The 21721-nt window shown below is 36.2% G+C and overlaps 1 protein-coding gene and 1 long non-coding RNA gene across 4 annotated transcripts in view; one reads left to right on the plus strand and one right to left on the minus strand.

Moving 5' to 3' along the window:
* The window catches only part of LOC110829473 (uncharacterized), a 414372-nt gene that overhangs the window by 185153 nt on the left and 207498 nt on the right, over nt 1–21721 (plus strand). The window lies entirely within an intron of this gene.
* Nucleotides 6937–18771, minus strand: Osi12 (DUF1676 domain-containing protein Osi12). Its single transcript, XM_022063200.2, has 2 exons — nt 18195–18771; nt 6937–9281 (listed from the first exon to the last, which is right to left on the minus strand). Exons 1-2 carry the CDS (start codon nt 18682–18684, stop codon nt 8944–8946), a joined length of 828 nt encoding a protein of 275 aa, XP_021918892.1. The 5' UTR covers nt 18685–18771; the 3' UTR covers nt 6937–8943.

Below are 21721 nucleotides of genomic sequence, written 5' to 3' on the forward strand. Positions count from 1 at the left end.
GAAGACCTACGTTTTTCTGTTGAGTAGTAATGCGAAGATTTGAGAGGTTTTCAGTACGTCGGTACGCAGAGAATGCGATAACGTGTTTCCAGCAAGATGGTACCATATTACATATGCCTACTACATAAATGTGTATGGAAAAGTGGCACTAAAAGTTTTGTGTTTTAAATTGGCCTCCAAGGTCATTTTTCCCTGCCGGACTCTAAATTCCATTAACGCCAACTACAGCTTCCTCAATTATTCTTATATATCGGTTATAATTATAAACCCCGTCGACTCTAAATTCAATAAAAAACAAACAGAATAAACACGCGATAGGATTGTGGTGTCTCCTGAAGGCAGGCAAACCCCATGCGTGAATCTTTATCTTGATACGTAAGAAAGAATCTTAACAAGTCAGTCAGATGACGATGCTTTATTTAAACAAATACCACCTCTTGTAATATGAATAACATCAGTAAAACACACCAGACGACTGGTTTGAGGTTATTTGGAAGCAAGCAAAGAGTAATGTTAAGCACGTGTACATATCCGGTCAACAGAATTAGCTTTAGATAATGTGGAATCTTTCACATGCGTGGGGAAAATTGTAACAAACGAGAATTACATTAATTAACAAATTAATAGGAAAATTCTTAATCATTTATAGATCAGAATTTTGTGTTTCACTGTTTTTTTTATATAAAAGCAAAGATTAGAAGAAACGTCGAAGAATCCGAAGTATTTTAATTGTTTTGTATGGATGTGAAACTTCGTCTCACGTAAAAGAAATAGCAAGATTTTTGGGAATTTGAAAACGAAGTGTTGAGAATATTTAAAGGGAAGTAACACGAGACTGGAGTGATTTCTAGATGAATTTAATAATTTTTACTATTCGAAATGGACTAAGAAATAAATTAGGATGAAATGAGCTGGTCATTTATCACACGTTGGAGTGATTATTAATGCATAAAGATTTTACTCTGAAAAATTTTAATTAAGTTGACCACTTGGGATAATCAACTGTTCACGAACTTGATTCATCTGGCACAGGAGGAGGATTTTTGTGAATCCTGTGACAAAACTTGTCTCAGTAATCGGCGGAGAAGTCTTGACTAAGTGAGCGACAGGTAGCTTTTTAAGAACTGCTGTTGTGTATGAAGTTAAATAACACAACAAGAAGAAGGAGGGATGAAAGGTAAAGAGGAGATTAATGAATAAAGAGTAGGATAAGAAGAAGGAAAGGAAGGCAAGATAAGGAAGAACGAGAGAAGGAAAAGAGAATATGGAAGAACAGATTTGAACAAAGTTGAGAAGGAGAAGAATGATATGGAGTGGCGTAAGTGGAGAAGAAATTAAAGAAGAATTATAACCGTAAAAGAATATTCTGGAAAGACGAAGGCGAGAACAGGAACCAACGCGAAGAACTTGAGTTTGTATGCAACCAGCAGCTTTTTCAGGTATTTCCTCTTCTTCTTATGCGACGTCTTGTCTTCGACATCATCTGTAAAGTCGTCACGGTAGTGTAATTAGACGCCAGCTATCTAAGATGTTGACGATGTTATTTCTTTTTACAAACGGTTCGTGTTTCGCTGAAAAATTAATGCGCTCCAGGAGGCTGTGGTTTTTACCAACATATTTGATGTAACAGAACTAATGCACACTACAAGGAACGTGTATTCACCTAAATAAATAAATAACTCACTAATGATAGAGAATACGTAAATCTAATAAAATAGAAACGATACTGTACTCAAGGCGATGAGGATTGGATTTGCCAGCGACGACCTGTTATGGACCCTGTGATTCGTTTCGGGTAATAAAAATTTGTAGAATTTCTTGAATAACTGAGTTATTTCAACGTCAAATGAGAATGGAGAAATCAATATAAGAATATCATGTTCTACTTAGAATTTTTAACTCTATGATAAAACTGTTTCTGCAGTTTCTTAAGATTGTTACTACACTTAACAACTGCATAAGTACACATAGGTGTTCTTTGCAGAGTACAAGAATTTTTAAATTTACTTTCATTAGCTAATTTGTTTTGAAAACCAAATCACTTTTGTTTTGAAAGTCTGAACGTTTATTTGCTACACCTGTGAGGTCTTTCCGTGAGTAATTACGTCTAAGTATTTTAGATGTTCCGTGATGTCAACAAGATGTTACCAGGTCAGATTTTAAATGTTTGTCTCCTAAATGTCTGCGTGTTTAAACTTTTTCTCTCATGTCAATAAACATTGGTAGAATGGAGATTCAAAATGTGAGGACAATGCTGGGATATTTTTATTGTACGAATAGCAACAGTTCTGTGATTTGTCCATGGTATACCTCAAAGGTCAGACGATGGAGTGCAAGTGCGGTTCAGATATAGTCCGTTTGTGCCGAGTGAATTTGACTTAAATACGACTGCCCCACGAGTCGATTGAACCAAGCGGTCAGTGTATTCAGGATAATGGAAACAATTGTCTATGATAATTAGCATCATGGAATGAACTAAGTGGCTTAGAAATTACTTAAGGTCCTACCGAAAACATGTTAGAAAATTTATGATTTAATAAGGTAATGTGGGGTCCGCAGTAACCGCGCGGTCTGAGGCGTGGGCCTTCTGTCACTGGGACCGTGGGTTCGAATCCCACTCAAGCCATGGATGTTTATCCGTTTTTTTCTATGTTGTGCTGTCCTGTGTACAGGTAGGGCCTTGCGACGGGCCGATCCCTCATCCAAGGAGTCCTACCAAATGTCTATAGATGAAGACAACGATGCTCAGGGCACTTGAAGAACGGATCGTTCCCAGTATCCAGTAATAAGATAATTTATGGCTGTTGGAAAAAATGAATATACGCGCAGGGAGTGAAAGTACGGACGTGCTGCTGTGTCATTAACCGAATTATCCGGAAATTGAAGCGGAAACCACAGTGTACTAGATTTTTTTCTGGGGCATTCAGCGAGCCACGGAGCGATGGCTTACATAAAACTCATGTTCAGTTTCGCCAGTCAGATTCGACCGCTGGAGGTCAAAGACTGGTGAAATATTTTTGTGACATAGAATTTGAACAAAATGAAAGATAGTTCTGGTTTATATTCTGTAAATTTTAGACTTCTGTGATGGATGCTGGTCATTAATGCGTTATTATAAAAAAAGTGCATAATAAACGTGTAATGGGAAGTTTATGTGTGTTTGTTCAATTATCTTCAGAACAAACTAACGCGTTTGATAAGATTTTGTTGGTTCTGCTGAGTTTATATAAACATTTATTTTGCGTTTGTCTTTGAGTACGAGGCCCTAAAACGTGCTTTTTATGGAAGAAAAAATCAATTTTTATCATATTCACGAATAAAAGCTCGTCACAAGAAAATGTAAGTTACGTAAAATTAATAAATTTCATACGAGATACCTTTGGATATTATTGCTTGTTAACCAAAAGACAATGTGGGAAAATGACTTATTCCAGGCATTATGGTGTCTGTAATGTGACTGGCTTTAAAATGTTAGATTATTATCTAAAAAAAATGTTGACTGAAGCCATTGAATTGTATAAAATCACAAATAATTGGTTTAGAAGCTACTGTTACTTTCAATTTTTAATTTATTTTCGTATTAAATTATATATTTTTACTGAATTTTACGTACATAGCACGACTAAGTTAAAATAACTCGGTGCTATAACCACTGATTAAGTGTAAGAAATATTATAATTACCTTTTTCGTTCAGTAGTTCATTGAAGACTGAGCCTACGTCTGAAAACACTTCTTCAGTTAGTTCTTCCGCAATTCTTGGTCTTATTATCCTTTTCCTGAAATCACGTTCCTCCATTTTATCATTGAGGACTAAAGCCCACAAACCAACATCTCCATTATTTATTTTGGAGACCTTTCTTTCTTTTGTAACAGTTGACGGCCCCAGAATATTAAGACGCAGCCTTAAGCCAGTTTCTTTTGTTTGAATAACACTAACATTTCTGTGATTCCTGGTTTTGTGTATAAAATTTTCAAAACGAAGCTGAGTGTCATTATTTTGACGTTCGTATGTTTTTGTGCCTTGAACTTCGGATTGTAGAAATGTCATTTCTTGAGCTGTATCCGGCACCATGATGGATCTATTAATTGTTTCTTCCTTAAAATCAGATTGTTCTGTGGAACTATTAATTCTTGTCGTCTCAGTTTGACACACAAACAAAATTATTGTAAATATGGACGCTAATATAATTGGTTTATCTGTGGAGTGCAGAATTGAGTATATGCAATATTCAGTTAAAAACTTCATGATTGTTTCGAGAAATTACATGACATTTTACTCTTTATTTTTTGCTAGAAACAGTTTTATGCACAGTACAGTCAATTGTCATTTCATTCCACTGAAACAAAACTCTGAACATTGATCAGTTCGTGTACTAAAATCCAGATTTGAATAAATCGTTTTGTCCTTTGTCAGACTTACAGTTGGTTGATTTTTCGCATAATTTGTTATGTTTAATAAATATTAACCGAAACTGCTAACACTATATTGTCACTATTATATTCACTTTATCACTCATGCGTAATAAACAATTCTCTTACTCCAGAAATGGAACCACCTCAAGATTTAGTTCCGAACTCTGCCGTAGCTCGAGTAACAGTGACAGAAACATCGACACTTGGATTCTGTCTTAAATTAGTAACTGCTTCCTTTTGTTTCTCCTTCCTTAAGAGTGTTCCTGGAGAACAAAAAGTTATTTCATACTTCAATTCATCCTACAGTGTGAAGCCACCCGTCCTTATTACACGGCTCTATGGCGTTTTTATATTTTTTCTTGTTTCATTTGCGGTTCCACATCTCGTGTTATTTTACTCAAGTAGATCACAGCGGTGAGGCAACCATAATTTTGTAGAAGAATCATCAGTTCTGTACATTCAGTGCAGAACATTATCCATTCGGATCTTCGGAGTAAAATGTTTCAGAACAGTAAATTTTAGAAGATCTTCCGGTGTCTACTTCTCTTCAAATCCTTTAATTTATATAACGAGGCAAGCAAGAACGATACGTTGATCATCATGAAATTCGGTGATCAATTTCATGAATATGAATCCCGCTAATACAAATGTTGATTCTAACAGCGTTTAAGTAGGCCTATATTAGATATAATTTTGGAGATTCTCGAGGTCGAGATGTTTAGGCTATAATATTTAAGATATCAAATAATTTCATACGAAATATGTAGGGATATTTACGTTTAATCTCTGTACAAGGTTCACAAGTGTAGTATTGTCGCAGTTAGCACTATCAAACTGACAACTAAACGCGGATTTCACCGGTCGCTGTGTTATTCTACATTTATAAACTTAGTAGCATGCTTTCTGAGGTTATGTTAGCAGACAAAAAATTTGGGAACTTAAAATAAATGTCGCTAGTGTCGTTTCTACCTCAGAATTTCTTTCGGTCACAATGATGTATGCAAGTGGTACCGTCGGTAGTGGCGTGATGTTCATAACATGATTAATTAAAAGGAAATTAGGCAAAAGGCCGGTCTTACATACATAAAAGAAAATAATTTTTATTATCTCATTATAAAATATATGATGTAAAAAGTGTATTCTTATAATTCCTACTACGACATATTCACACTAAAAATTTGCAACTGCGTGGGTCTAAACGTTATACGTTTCTCATCATACCACACAATGTGGGAATGTTTTAAATTCACCAAAAAAAGAATGTCTCTGCGTTTACACTAAGAATTGATTTTTCTGGCACTTATTTAAGATCCAACCGTTAACCCACCGAGTACCAGAGTTTTCTTCTCCCAAAATAAACACAAAATAAAATATAATGTATTCTAATTGCTTAGTCGGTATGAGTTTCAAATTAACATAGACAAGCTCGGACAGTGCATTCCGTGCTATTAAAATCCGCCTTGTTCAACAGTTCCTACTTTGGTCACCAGATCGCAGCTCTTCAATTTCTACCTCACGAACTCCCTCATCTTTAATATTTTTAACACCGCTCGTAGAATATTTAAAAAGCACGGTTTTGAGGTTATGTAGAATAGCACAACATGAAATAATGCTGATGATTTGTCCTGGGCGTATGGAGGGAGTACGTAGAGAAAGTGTCGTTAAGGAAACAAATCTTCTACTGTGTAGGCTTAAACAGTCTGCGAAATTTCGGTAATAATAATACATAAAATCAGGATCTCTTTGGTAAATAGGTTTGGAATTTTGAAAACATATTTAACGTTTAAATCCATATGAAGAGGGCACGTCATCACTTTGGGACGTGATGAGATTACTGGGAACGAAGGGTAGCCTACAGGTACGATATAGGAAATTTTTAAGAAGTAGCGGTCTGCCGATAAGGGTTTTCCAGAATTATGAGCTAAGAATCCACTGTAAATCTAGTATTTGCCTCATGGTCACAAATGGCCTCGTATTTGATGTTCCAATGAAGACCCTGCTAAATAGCGTCTAGGAGAGGAAGGAAAGTGAATGGGAATTTTAAATTTACATAAATAATTTTATTGCTATATATAAATATGTATTTCACAATAACAACATAATTTCCTACATATCTGAAGTTAAAAGATGGCTGTCTTTATAGACTGTAGCGCAGTGTAATTCGATAGAAGTTTACTAACGTTTCTGGGGTCCTTGCTGCCTCCATCATCCTTTGAAACATTGGCAAACTTCTATCAGACTACAAGGCGCTACAGCCCAGAAGACAGCCAACTTGGGCGTTACTGCCGTAGAAATCCCAAATCCTACTGTATATTTAGTTAATTTAAATACCCAAATGTATGTGTTTATCCTAGGTACAGCGGTGAAACTCAAGTAATTCTGTGTTGCTCTAATCAAGTTTTTTGTGGTTGTAGTTTTTTTTGTAAAGTTATCAGATTAATGTAATGCAGATACTAAGTAAGGATGGCAGGGTGACGTTTTCTATGATAAATTGACATTTAAATATTAAAATAATATTTCCATTTCTAAGAAAATTTAATTTATTCCCAGTAATGTACAGAATTATTATTTATAATCATTATCATATTTGCAGGTACTGAGTTCACATATACATTCATTATGAAATAAACCATTCATAAAGCTAATTTGTTGTTGATGGCGTAATAGTATGTTATTTTGGAGACTTCGTACCAGAGAAATTTATTTATTACGGATATATGTGTGACAACTAATGAATGAAACTCGCGTTGTATTGTAAGCTCCTGTAATTGCGTGTTTTGAAGTTAATTATATTCTGTACTAAAAAGGTGTACCGTAAACTTGGACCTGTTTAAGTTTTGTAACAAAATACCAGCTTATACTTAATAATTATTTTATTTCGAAGACAAAAGTAATTAATTGTATTTTCTTTGTCTCATGCTGATTTCTTATGCTAAAATAAACGTAAAACCTGTTAGTGAAATGCGCCGATGTAGTTGGCTTACCGTAGTTACGTGGATGTTGCCAGACCTAAAGAAATAAATTTAGAACTGTAAATCGGTGTGACGGATTGAGGGTATGGAGTGCCGCGTGTAGAGCTAAAGTTGACTCTATGTATAGAAAAATCCCATCTTAACCATTAAATATTCAATTCCTACCTCAAGGAGAACACCATTACATTACATAAAGAAATTGTTTGAAATTATCGAAAAAAATAATCGTTGTTTATTCTGAGAATCATAAGAAATACATAAATACAATGTGATTTGAAAATACAGAGTTTTTAACGGTCATGTAATATTTGTTAGTTACAAACAGAATGAAAACTTATGTTAGGAAGCTAAAGCAGCCAATAAGATTTTAATTAAAAGTATGATTACGTGTATGAAGATATGTAAAAGTTTGGTGAAGACATATAGCAGAGGTTAGTTAACTCTGGATTAAAAATGTGCGTTGCAAAGACAAATCGGATGCTAGAGAGACAACATTGAGGTGTTTGACTATCCGAAGTGCTAAGCTGTTTATCACTATGCAAATAATAATAAAAACCTGTTTTATTATTAAAAATTAGTGACGTCATGACGCAGATAAATCGCGGGTTAACTCTACTCAGTGTTGAGAATGTGAAAAGAATTGGCTATTATCGAAGAGTTTGATGGCGATTGAGATTTTCATGGCGGTGAGTCTGAAGATGGCTGTCTTCTTGGTTGTGAATTGTCCGTCGAAATTTTCAGACAGTGGTGAACGAGTTATATAATGGTAGAATTTCCGCACGTATTATTTCGAAGTAAAATGTAATTGATACATTATTTGCAAATTTTATTTCGTTATTGAACCGAAAGTTACGTTCTTTGTGCAAGGTCTTAATTTAATACAAAAAAATTTGTCTATTTACATGCTTATACGGACATCATCACAATAAGCTCCGTAGAAATGTCGGTTAATGTCCACCAGAGTACAAATTGTTACATTCAGAAGACGGCCATTTTTATACTCCTCGATGAAAGAACCTCAAAACTCGTCAACATTACGTTGTATGGGCATATATATAAATATACATACACAAATAAATATACGTATACATATGGTGCCCCAACGTCCAAATAAAAATATGTGTGTGATCTAGCAAGACAAATTTTGACCTCAAAAAACGATTATAAAATATTTATGTTAAATTATAAATATATAAATAAAGGTAAATGTAAACGATTTCATGTCGAAGCATAAGGTTGTGGAGGTTTATGGTGTGATGAATGTACCTTCACACATGATCTGTTGACACTTGCTGGTGGCGAATCGCGGGCTTCACGTTTCGGTTGTTTTTATCACTGGATGCTTGGACAAATAGAAATACCAGTGCTCCTTCGGATAAAACAGTCTGATGTATTCTTCAATGTTCATAAAGGACATTGCATGTGGTTCACAGCGAATTAGAATTTGACTTGTTCTGAATGAAGAACAGTTCCTGCTGATAAATGTTAAATAAACAGTGTCTGGATGGTTCAATAAATTAGAGCAATAAATTAAGTTAGTTTTGTGTGAGGGTGGTGTCAGTGATGCGAGGGAAGCTGTGAGCGGTAGGCAAGGTTTTGCGCCGCGACGTCGCCGTCGAGTGAGCGTCTGTCCCAGCCACCACCGCCCCCGCTACTGGGCTGCCATCCGTGGTGGTGTTGTTGGTGACCGCCTCCTCCGCCACCGCCACCTTGCTTCTGTGACAGCAGTTTCTTGAGAGCAATGATGAGTGACAGCACCAGCGCGATCTTGCTGATGATGAGGGCCTTTCCGGCAAGCAGGAAAAGACCGCCTATAGCAAGGGGCACGATGGCTGCCGCCTTCATCGCCAGACCCATCATCATCATGCCCATCATCTTCTTCATCTTCCCGCGACCTGAAACATTGTCATCGCGCTTATTACGTTCTGGGAAGAATACGTCGTCAGTTCACTTACCCACCTCGTAGCGGAAAGAACTCTCGTGCAGATGAACGCATTGAAGAGGAAGGGAGGAATAAAAGAAAAGAAGAACAGGGGAAATAGGAGAAGAAGAGGAAGGAGGGAGACAGAAAATTAAGGATAATACTAGAAATGTAGGAAAGTAGGCTAGACAAAGTCGGTGAAGGAGAACAAACAGATGGAGGTTGAGAGGAGAACAATGGAGATGCAGCGGGAGGAGGAAACAAAGATGGAACAGAAAAGAGGAGAAGACGGAATAATAACGGAAGGCGAGGAAAAATGAATAAGTCGGATAAGGTGATGAATGAGGAGAAATTAAGAGGAATATTAAGGAAAATAATAAAAATTGCTATTAGAAAAGGGCGAAGAAGGGGATTAAGATTAAGAATGGCGAGAGGAAGATGGTTTAAAGTAGACAGAGAATGTAAAAGAAAATAAGGTAGAGAAGGAGAAGACATTATAATGAGGTTTTTATATAGTATTCATATCGTAGTATTAAATAAGCCATCACTCTGCAAAACTGATTTCTTCCTCATGAGTGGATTCTTGGAACGGATAAACTTGAAGCCCCCTCGCACATAAACAGACTACATAAAATCTGAAGGACAGGTGACGTACCACCGCGGTAGATATAGTAATATAGGGGCCCGATGTCCGATTTTAGTCCAGATACCTTCACTGAGGTTATTCCTACTTTTCATTAGCCCTTCGGTGTGTGCTCTGACCTCTCTCTGCCTCGTTCATCGCTCCCGCTTCCTCGCTGACAGCCATCTTCCCACTGGGTGTCAGGCTTAAAGAACTGTTACAGGAAAATGTCACTTCCCGTCATTGTTAATCTCGACAGCAAAAGCAAGCAAGTGGCGGTCTTCACTCTCCGACCGCCTTCTATTCGGGAGGTTGAGAAACTGGATGAACTCAAAACTGGGTCTGGTGGTGACCCTGCCGGGACTTGAAATACAATGGGAAATTTGCTATTTGGGCTAACCGACTTGTAGTACAACCGACCTTAGACACAACACCATAATTTGACCTGCTGTATTGAATGGGTTTAAAACTTGGCCTGTCACTCTAAGGAATTAACACGTTTACAGCGCGATAATTGTGGACAGAAGGACATTTGGACCTGGGTAGCTTTTCATCATTGGCTTGGAGGCTCTAAGAAATTACAGAGGAACGTCTGGGGAAGAGATTCCAAACCGAGATTTGAATAACTACCTTGATGCTTGGAAATATATATATATATACTTTAATTTTTTGCTTGGATTGATTCAAACCAGGTAAACAGATCAAATCTAAATCTATCAAGCGTAGGAACAAATAAAAAATAATCTCATCCTATAAATAAAACGAAAATTACACTTCCCGCTATATTGAATTAGTTCTTAGGAAGGCTACATCTCCTTAGTTGGCTACTAGACAGGCACATGTGACCCTGATATAGTTAACTGGATAAGTTCAGAATATGAATAACAAGGACTTCCTAATCATTTAAAAGATTTTGAGAATTCAGCGAGATAATACTTGTACATAAATTAAACCTTTCTGTTAATACATTACTTAAGAGGATTAAAAATAAATGGGAAGGGCAGGATCTCAATTAACAAAACTTCTTTATGTATATGTGCCTTTGAGGTGTTAGTATTGGACTAGTAAAATCAAAGCGAACGGGAATAGAATTTTCTAGGAACAATAAGACAAATTAAATCTGAAGATTTGCGACGATGGTGTATCGTTAAAACAACAAACTTTCTGGACATTATCCATTATCTTGGTCTTTTGTTAGAATATAAAAGGATTCAGAACATCCATCCTCAGGTATTAAGATAAATATTAGGTAAAATGTTTATGAGTTTGGGTGGCAGATCAGAATGTTTTGTGATAATACCAAATGACGGTCCTTTTATAATCAATGTCGAGTCACGAGGGTTTCAGAACTAAGAGTTTTGTCTAAATCTTGGGCATCGAACTCATTGAGGTTTATGAAGCCAATCCATGCACATCGCTGCCGAGAATGGCTGTCGGGAGGACCGGTAACAGCTTTAGAGCTGTCTGCAATTACTGGAGCAGTAATGTATGTCTGGGTCGCGATGATGAAGGATCTATCCAGCAATTCAGAATGAACACAGACAGACAGACAGGTGGGAAAACTGATCCGAGTAACGGAATTTAGTAAGATGATAATTCCATTCTGGGTTGAACGTTTAGAAGTATGTCAAGCGTATAACAACTGTCGCCTCTGAATAAACTATGGATGATGATTGGTAGTATTGTAGGTTAATTTGGGCTGTAGTTAGAAACCCTACATAAAATAATGTCTTTATTGGGGCCACGGTTTGTTACTGGAACACAAAAACATTTAGTCATATTGTCCATTACAACTACGTACAAATTCTTTTATGTTAACATATCAAAATGAAATACAGTACGCACAATAAGTAATATATTTTCGTTAATATAAAATACGAATTAAAATTTGGTTTTTACAACTTTGAACCCCTCACCCCTATTTATTTATATTAATGTATGGGCTATATACTTCTGGTGGCAATAGGACATAACACCAATAACGTTAGTCAATAATTCCCACATCTTTTATGGAACACAAAGGTTTATCACCCCAGTCAAATTGCGCCGATGTCTCTTATATTCAGCCACTTCAATCCAGTTAACTCACTTCATCCTGTTTTATAACAACCGTATGAATTTTATTATATCATCTTCATTTATGCATAGCATGTGGCCGTTTTACTCTTGAGGACTGTAATATTTATCATCTCTGCCAATATTGTCTTCGTTATTTCGAACATCTTAATAAAAGTGTTGAAGCGTACAAATTAAGAAGTCCCTCATGATTTAATGTTCTCGTTATTAAGTCCAAATATCCTCCTCAGTACTCTCTTCAGTCCAGTTTCTCCAGTCTGTTTGTCTCTTATGGTGAGAGATGAAGATGCACACCATTAGCATTTAAGATAAATTCACTTTTTTATTTCAAAATCTTTGGTTTTAAAATAGAGGAAAGCAAAACATATTTTGTATTGCCTGTTATCAAGCATTCTCCTAATTTAATATCCTCTTCCCAGTTAGGATTAGCCTGTCTCCGGCCGATATTTTTTATATAAATTTGAATGCAGATTAGTGATTATTAACACATATTTAAGAAACAAATAGGTTGTAGATATACCCCAAAATAATAAAACCAATATATTGGTTTTCGACTTTTTTTCCTTAAACTATAGAATTGTTCTCTCCAATAAGAATTCATTTCGAATTATAGTCTACAAAGTTTACCATTTAAAGGCAACCATCCAGCAGTCATTTACTACGGTAAAAAAATTAAATCAAAAGCAGTTTCGCTCGTGTAACAGACAATCCGAACCTGTTCACGTGACACGTTCATGTATAATAATTATATTCCATTTTTAAATCTAATGTTCTGTATCAATGTTTCCCCGTTCAGTACTGTTAATTAGTTGGATTCATTAAATAATGTTGATTATTTGGTTGTTTCTTAGATTATTTAATTTCGTTGTTTCAAATTCATTGATTATATAACATCGAATTATAGAAGAATGCAAAGATCTGTAACGATTTGCTCGTCGTAATTTTTAATGGCTTATCCCGACATTCGTGTGAAGGACTGAGAAGAACTGTGGAAATTATGATACTAGTAGCCTCCATACAATTGGTTACCAGACGGATATTCTAACAGTTAAACTACGAATAAACATGTGAAGTTAAACTGGCAGTCACTGATCACAATTATGTAACATAAACTCTAAAACTTCTTGACGATGGTGAAGAGTCATTTGAATAAAAATTTCCTTGGATATTATCCATCGTCTAGTAAATATAAAAAACGTAAAACGACGTTTCGGAGATGGGACTCTATCTCCGTCTTCCGGAGATAGGGATTAGCTCTATCTAGTGGGCCCAACTGTGTAGGAACCTGAAGACGGAGATAGAGTCCCATCTCCGAAACGTCGTTTTACGTTTTTTATATTTACTAGACGATGGATAATATCCAAGAAAATTTTTATTCAATTAACATAAACTCTGTTTCTGTTATGGGGTGTCAAAGTTCAGGTTCTTAGTTACGGATTAAAATTGTATACATGAAGTTAAGGAAAACCTTGTGGTTATTCTCTTCAAAATCTGTTGCTTTCCTGAATCCTATCTGAATACAAAATTAATTTTATCTTATTGTTTTGTCTTGCTTTGAAATTTGTCTCTCGCGATCAACGACCTAAGATACGTATTCTAATAAAACACTGGAGACAAATACGTAATAAGGATATGTGTAATTTGTAGCCTACAATCAGTGTTGTTAAGAATATTAAACTGAGTAGGATGAGGTGTTCTGTAAAATTAAAAATTCATATATAATTTTGATAGAGAACGCTTTCGAGACGTGATAATTTTGAATAGCAAGAAATATGAGTTTAACATTAAGATCGTAATAACTGAGTTAGTATCTGGCCGAGAATCGTGATTTACGGTGGGCTGTGGTCCTAGCTGTGTTGGGACTTTGCTTCTGATAACAGAGTTGGTTGTGTGTCATGGAAACAGTTTGTAATAACACGAGGTGAATACGACTGGCTCAAGATGAGGTTCGATATCGGGCTTTCTTTAACCTCTGAATTATGTTGTCAGAGAGACACTTAATGACGATGTGACTGGCGTGAACCAGTACAGCCTCTGCTAGTACCGGAAGATGCCAGTACAACTGCTTTAGTATACTCATTCCCGGGAACTGGGACAATTTTCTGAATTTGGATTTACCGTTGCAAGGAAGCCCAGATTTTGAGATTATGCACGATACTGTAACGCTTAATTAACCCTTTGTAAAGAGCACATGATATATGAGTCATGTATGTATGCTGGGACAAAGACATTCTGTGTGAAATTTTAGTTAAGAGTTATCATATCAATACGTTAATTAATGACGAAAATTTTTAGAACAGAAATCGGTTGGTTTATATTCTGAAGTTACTCGGTTCGAAACTCGTCCGGCTTACCAGAGTTGTTCTTTTATGGTTCTTACATTTGAATGCGTTTCAGTACTATTAAATGTGCTGCGGCCTTCCAAATCCTTATCTACTCGCCGCTAATAATTATATTTCCATCTTCGTTTAAAGCTGTATAAACTTTACAGTTGATGTTATAATTAAATCACGCTGTTTAATTAATTCAAAAAAAAATATTATTATCTTAAGAAACAATTCGTCGACGCTGGTTGGCTGTAGGAAACTGATATTCCAGTGTCTGGTTATCTGACTACGCTCTTTGACAGCCATCAAATTCTGGATAATGAGATTTTGCTTTCTAGCCATTGGCTATTTCGAAATTTTTTTTTTTTCTAAAAGTGTAACACTGCCTGGCGTGTTCGGTTTCGGAATTATTCAGCCCATCTCGGACGAAGTTTCTTTCCATCGCTTCATTATAATGGTAAATAGGAATGATGCTGTGATTCTTAAATATTTAATTTTAATTACCTGTGATTAATTTCTTTTGCATTTTATTAACGCATAAGATTCTTTATGTGAAAGTTATCTCTCACGCAAAAGAAAAACATAGTCTGGAAATGTTTAAGAAAGAGAAGCTGGAAAAATATTTGAACCCAAAAGATATATAATACAGGAGGTTAGCTATACTTACATAACAAGTAACTTAATGGTCCTTTTTACTAGATATTGTTAAGGTAATAAATTGAAAGGGTCTGAAGGACGAACGGATGAAATAAGAAATGCTTAAAAAATTATGTCGAAAAACTTCAGAAAAGAGATAGCTTGTTAGAATTATGACCTGTTGAAAGAATAATATTAAAATTAATCTGAAGGAGTAGAGTGCGTAGTGGATCCGACAACTTCAGCTTGTAGTTTAGCGCTGGGTTCGTGTGAAGACGGTAATGGGCATATGGATTTCATACGGACGAGGAACATCTTTAGACGCTGAATTACTATGAAGTTAGTGTCATGTATTTAACATTGAAAGTCAATTGGCTACTGAGATTACATATTTTCTAACATTAATATTGGTTCTTTTGTTGTACATTTTAACTTCCTGTGTTGTTCGCCACGTATGTAGCGGAAATAAGCCTAAATTGTCTGAAGTTTTAAAAAAGGTGTCATCTTCTCAGATTATTTGTCTGTATTCGGTACAACCAGATTGATATTGACCTATTTTATTGCGGTTAGAGAGCAATAAATATTCTTAGGATTTGAGGTTTTCACGGCGGTGAGTATGAAGATTTCTGTCTTCTGAGTTGTTGCGCCGTGTAGCCTGGTAGAAGTTTACCAACGTTTCAGAGGTCCTTGCTGCGATGAATATCATCCTGATGATGGAGGCAACAAAGACCTCTGAAACGTCAGAAAACTTCTACCAGACTACACGACGCAACAACTCAGAAGACAGCCATCTTCAATAACACTTCTTAGTAATTTCAGTAGAAATTAAAATTGTCTCTTTTAAAAGTGCTGTTGCCATTAGGCAGATCTTAGAAGTATGGAGCACGGCCTATATTTTTCGTTGAGGTTATTAGTTAAAATACATGGCGAAAGAGTTCCAGAGAAATGAGGATAGAATTTAAGGCACGAAGGGGATACTGGAATCGAGGAAAATGGTTAGGGGACAAACATAAAAAAATTTCCCTTTAAATTTCAAGGGTTCTTGCAAATTCTATTTCGTAATAAAATCGATATGTTGTGCAAGTACAATGCTTCTTGCCACTTAATGGCATTTCTGTTCTGATATGTTGGTGAATGTTTTTGAGGAACCAAGCTTTCTACAAGTGGCGTATGCTATAATCGACATATGTGGATGTGTACGAGTTATAGTCACAATAAGATCGGTTATGGGTGTACAAATGAGCGAAGTCTTAAAGTACATTCTTATTGATCATAACCTACAGTTAAACGTCTAAATGATCCTAAGTGAAAGGTAAACCTGTATTTGTTTAAAAAGTCTGCTTTCTAGAATGTGGGGCATAACTCAATAGCAAAGAAAACCACAAAAGAAGAATTTTACAGTAATAGTCCGCTTGAGTATCTGCTGCTTTGTTTTTAAGCGATTTTCCCTCCGCACTTTATTTCTAGAACTAACCAGAGAAATAACTTTCCTTCCACAGTTAGGAAATAATTCAACTCGACGGTCATGAACATGTGTCCATGACACACGAATGCAATGCTGGAGTACAAAAACCGAGAGAAACTTATCAGTTGACTCAATGTCGTTAAAAACTTATTTTTGAGTAAATCGATTAAATTTGTTTGAGATTCTTGCAATATATATATGGTGTGGTGGGCCGATACTGATAAAATAAATATCTAAGGATATTTCAATACAAGTTTAAAACGACGAATTTTGTAATGTTTTTTTCTTTTTTGGTTTACGAAATAAATTATGTTGACATACGGATGGGCGTGCCTCAAATTATCCGTTGAGGTCAAAGACTGCATAAATACACAACATTAATAATTCTAGCAACTTTAAATCACACTGACAGTGAGGCTTCTTGTCTTTTTTTGTTTAAAGAGAATGCAATTGATTCCAGACAGACCGATGGTGTCACAGCTGAACCTGTTTCTCTCCGTTCTAAACACCTGTCCAAAGGCAACGTTTAAAAGAGCCGTCATAACAGGTCACGAGACTTACTGTCTGTTTTATCATTCTCTGATTGCCTTGATTTCATGAGATAAATGAATTAACATAAGAAAGAAGACAGTTATGAACATCTGCACAATTTATAGTTTTAAAGATGGCTGTCTTCTGGGTTGTTACGCCGTGTATCCCGGTAATTGTCACTTAACTCGCCATTTTTATATTGATTTACAGGACATGTATCAAGTATGGGAACGAAAACTTCTTAGAGAAATTTTGACTGAATGCCACGATGTAGTGGTTGGTATGCCTGTTTCGTATGTAAAAGTCCCTGGTTTGACGTCGATCTGGAGACCGTTTATATTGTCTGAGTATCTGTAGGGCTTTACCAAGACTCTGAAGGTAAATCCGTAGAACGTTTGAGATAAGTTTCCCCTTGCTTAGAACCACGCCATAAAGGCATGTCGTGTGTGAGTGGAAATCATTCTTAGCTTCGACGCTAAAGGGCGGTTAGTCGTCAGCTTTGTATTTTGATCCTGGAAAACCAGGCTGGATTCTCCACTGGACTCGAGGCGTTGCCGGACTAAAAAAACTGGCCTGGAAGATCTTCAAACAGAATTGAACGTTTCCGTTTAGGTCTGTTTGTTTCTAGTTTATTATACGGTAACATTCTAACATCTGATGCTTTAAAACAAGTATATATTGTAAATAAGTCGCTTCGTTGACTTTAAGGTTGAACTCTGTTATGTGTATTCAACAGGTGAATTGCTGTCAAATGAGGTTGGAGGATTATGTTGGCCTTTTCCGTATTTATTGTACTAAACATATAAGTCATTTACTAAGAACTAGTGTCTACGGCTTCTCCCCCCCACGCCAAGGCCGATCACTAAACAGGGTATGGCGACAGCTGCATATAAAGGTTCATGTTCTAGGTTTAACACGCAACTTGAATATTATATGTAAGATTTGAGGTTTTCACAGCGGTGAGTATGAAGCTTTCTGTCTTCTGGGTTGTTGCGCTGTGTAGTCTGGTCGATGTTAACCAACGTTTCGGAGGTCATACTGCCTCCGTCATCAGGGCGATTCTTTCTAAGTTATCTACGCTATGAAGATTTCTGTCTTCTGGGTTATTGCGCTGTGTATGGTAGATGTTTACCAACGTTTCAGAGGTCATACTGCGTCCGTCATCACCCAGAAAACAGAAATATTAATGAATTTTATAACTACAGTAATTGAAAATCTGTTCATACACACCTTCTTCAAGATTTCGTTTCAACTCCGTAGTTTCAACTTTTGGGAATGCGATCTGGACCTTGTAGGAATTGAAGAAACTAGCTACTCTGTCCAGAAGCAGCTCGTTCAGCTGCAACTCCCTCGCCTCGTAGCTGCTCTTTGGTAAGGAAGCCTCAAGCTCTGCCTCAGTCAGGGATCTGCCAACAGGCGTCTGCTGTTGGTCCAGAGAGGCAGAACTTACTCCGTTCTTGACAAGAACCAGAGACTCCGTCAGTGGAATTTCTATAGTTCTCATTGCTCGGTCAAAAAATGTAATTGCCTTCATTTTCAAACATGGTGACAAACCGTCCTTTTTATTACAGTCGTCATACAACCGAAGGAAAAACCTGAGTCCAGTGGCAACATGATCGTCGCCATTTATGTTGATTTTTACGTCATCTTGAGCCTTGACAACGCCTACGATGAAAAGAAGTGTCGCGAGCGAAAACACAGATATCCTTCTTGACGGCATGTTCAGAAAAAAGGCACTGTCCTTATCAACACAGACACTGTATCCGGCACAGACTGAGATGGGATCAACAGCACTACTGTACTTTTGCCGAAACAACTCAGCACATTTATAGAGAATTGTATTGGAGGAGGAACTTTAAGCATGTCCCCTCCTCCCCCGCCGCGCTGTTACCCCATATTCCGCCCCCTAACGATGATCCATCTCTTACTGTGTATTTATCTCACTTTACCGTGTGAGTTTTATTCATCTCCCAGCCATTCTCCTTTTCCGTACCGGCATGCTAAATTATGCCTCGAGTTTGACCTTTCGTGTTGACCTTTCATCCGCGATTCTCAGGCAAACGCTATCCGGAGCCCTGGTCGGCGGCGACTGTAGTCTCGTACGTCTTGTGGTTGTCCGAGAACACAGCATGACGGAAATATACTCGCGATGTTATTCTTTCGTATGTGAGTATGCATTTGTGGCACATGTATGCAGATGATTATTGGGTTTCAATTGGAGATGTTTTAAACCATGGAGTTGAATTTAATGATTATATTGAAACGGTAAACATATAAGGTTTTAAGAGGATAAGATCGTGGAGGGAACCATAAAGGAAGCTTAGTCAACATCTCCGGCAGACAAACAGAGATTGAGGAACTTGCCGAATAGTTTGTAGCTTCGGTTAACACTTTTTATGCTATATATTATACATATTACAGCAAAATCAGCTTCTTCTTTAATATTTATCTCTGGAGTCATCCCTGTCTTGTATGTCAAGATATCCATATAAGCGGACATGAATATTCGAATAAAGACGGAAATTTTTAAAAATATCTGTTCTGTTATTAATTTGGATAAATCTAATAACGAGAACTCACTGTAAGAATTTTTAGATAAAAATATACGGCCTCCAAATTCAGGGTTGTGGCAGAATTAATAGAAAAAATTAACCATTACTAATGCAGTAATTAAGGTGAGTTAGGTCTTACATACAAATTAAAGCATCTTACATTTTTTCGTTTGTCAAAATAATTTGTTGAAGTCTTTTTATAAATAATTTCAAGGTAACCATCAACAATTACAGAAAGAGAACTATTAGTTACTTTCGGCCAGAATGACTAAGTTCAAAAGCAGTTTATGTTCACTTAATTCAATCTTAAAGCGTAACAAAGAACTATGAGTCTTTAAACTTCACATCTTCACTTAAGAAACAAAAAGGTTATGTAATTATGTATGTAATGTACGTATGCAATTACTATGTGTTGTGCCAACGTGTAATTATCGGTAGCAACTTGGAAAGTTAAGAAGGATACAAACCTGTTTATTATATACTTTTTTAAACCGTGAAATACTACGACGAATTCCCTGGAGAGACTGCTTCTCAAGAAACTGATAGTAGCTCAGCTGGTGATAAAATTCACCCGGTTTTCTGGAACCTCTCGATTTATTACCATGTTTACAAGAGCCACTGGATCTGTCCAGGAGCAGATGAATCCAGTCCTATTTAAATATCATTTTAATATTATACTGCAGTCTAGACCTAGTTCCTCAAAATAGTTCTCCCCTTTCATATTTTTGAATACAGTTTTGTAATTTCCTTTAGTTTTGAATGCTGAGTGCCCTGAAAGACCTTATGGCTATTATTATTATCCCATCTCTTCACAACTTTATGGGGTTTTTACTTCCATGTACCCGAGACAGACATTATCCCTAAGGTACATAGGGCAGCAGGTACTTCCGGGATACATATTGTTTTTAACACGTGTTACATGTAATATATAATTTTATTGTTAGATATTATTATTATTATTTAGTATTATTGAATTGAATTATATTACTTAGGCATCGTATTTAACCCATTTACTTGTGAAATATTATTCAATAAATGAATTGAATTATTATTATTATTATTATTATTATTATTATTATTATGGTATTCTTTCAATTCAAATAATAATAAAAAATTGAATTGAAAGAATTGAATTGAATATGGTATATTTATATATTTAGTTTCATTAGTTTATTTTTGTATTTTTATTATTATTGAAATTAATTTAATTATTTATTATATTTTATCCTGTACTCTGGTTTAGTGCTTGGCTGTTATTGGCCATATTTGGCTGTTATAAAGCACTTAAATAAATGAATTGAAATGAATTACGTGTTAATTAGACTGTTGTACTGAATCTGACAATATAACCAATAAATTATGTCTGAATATCCGAATTGTGTAGGCACGATGTTTTCGCTGTCGTCTGAAGTGGTGGGATTAAGAGTCTCTTGGCCTGGATAAGGTGTGTTCTTGACATACATCATCAGGCTGAATTTTTGGTCGTCATCTTTAATAGCCCTGTATAGGGCACACTTCACATCAAAACTGAGCACGTTTTTGAAACCAATATTTTACACACACATACCTCGTTCTCTTAAAACGTTTTAATGTGACAGATCTCGAAAATAACTTGTAACAAGTCTAATTTTGAAGCGGTCAATTGTGATGAGTCGGTCTTTGTTAAGTTTTTGTTTCTTTTTCTTACAGAATGACGCGAGATTAATTCTTAACCCCCCCCTTCCTCTCCCCGTTCGACTACACAGATGATTGTGCAATGTCCTTTTTTCGCCCTGAAGGTAAAAGTCACCAGCATGCTTATTAGACGTCATTCCACGAACACACATTCTCTGGACCAGACAGGTTATAGAAGTGGGTTACCGGCTCGCATATGGTTTTCTTATGTGTATTTTTCTGATACCTAAGTAACGAACTTGCCTTTACATGGAGAATGACACTTATGGGTTCCGGAACTATGGAGGCTTTCCAGTAGCCTACTGTGTCATATATGACGCTTCACAAATATTAGCAATGTGTGTGTTGTTAATTGGCTGTCATATTGTTTGTTGTAATTGTTATTTCTAGCTTACAGCATAAAGCGTATAAGACTATGTTACAACCAGTCAAACTATTAATTATTAATTATAACCTGCTCGTACAGGTATTATTGGAACCTTGATAATAAATCAAAGAATAAGTTTGTGTTGGTTGTAGCGAGGACATGTC

This window comes from Zootermopsis nevadensis, unplaced genomic scaffold, assembly GCF_977971745.1.
Source record: "Zootermopsis nevadensis isolate Lab colony 2312 unplaced genomic scaffold, Znev_1.0 Znev_ptg000017l, whole genome shotgun sequence".
Taxonomy (NCBI): domain Eukaryota; kingdom Metazoa; phylum Arthropoda; class Insecta; order Blattodea; family Termopsidae; genus Zootermopsis; species Zootermopsis nevadensis.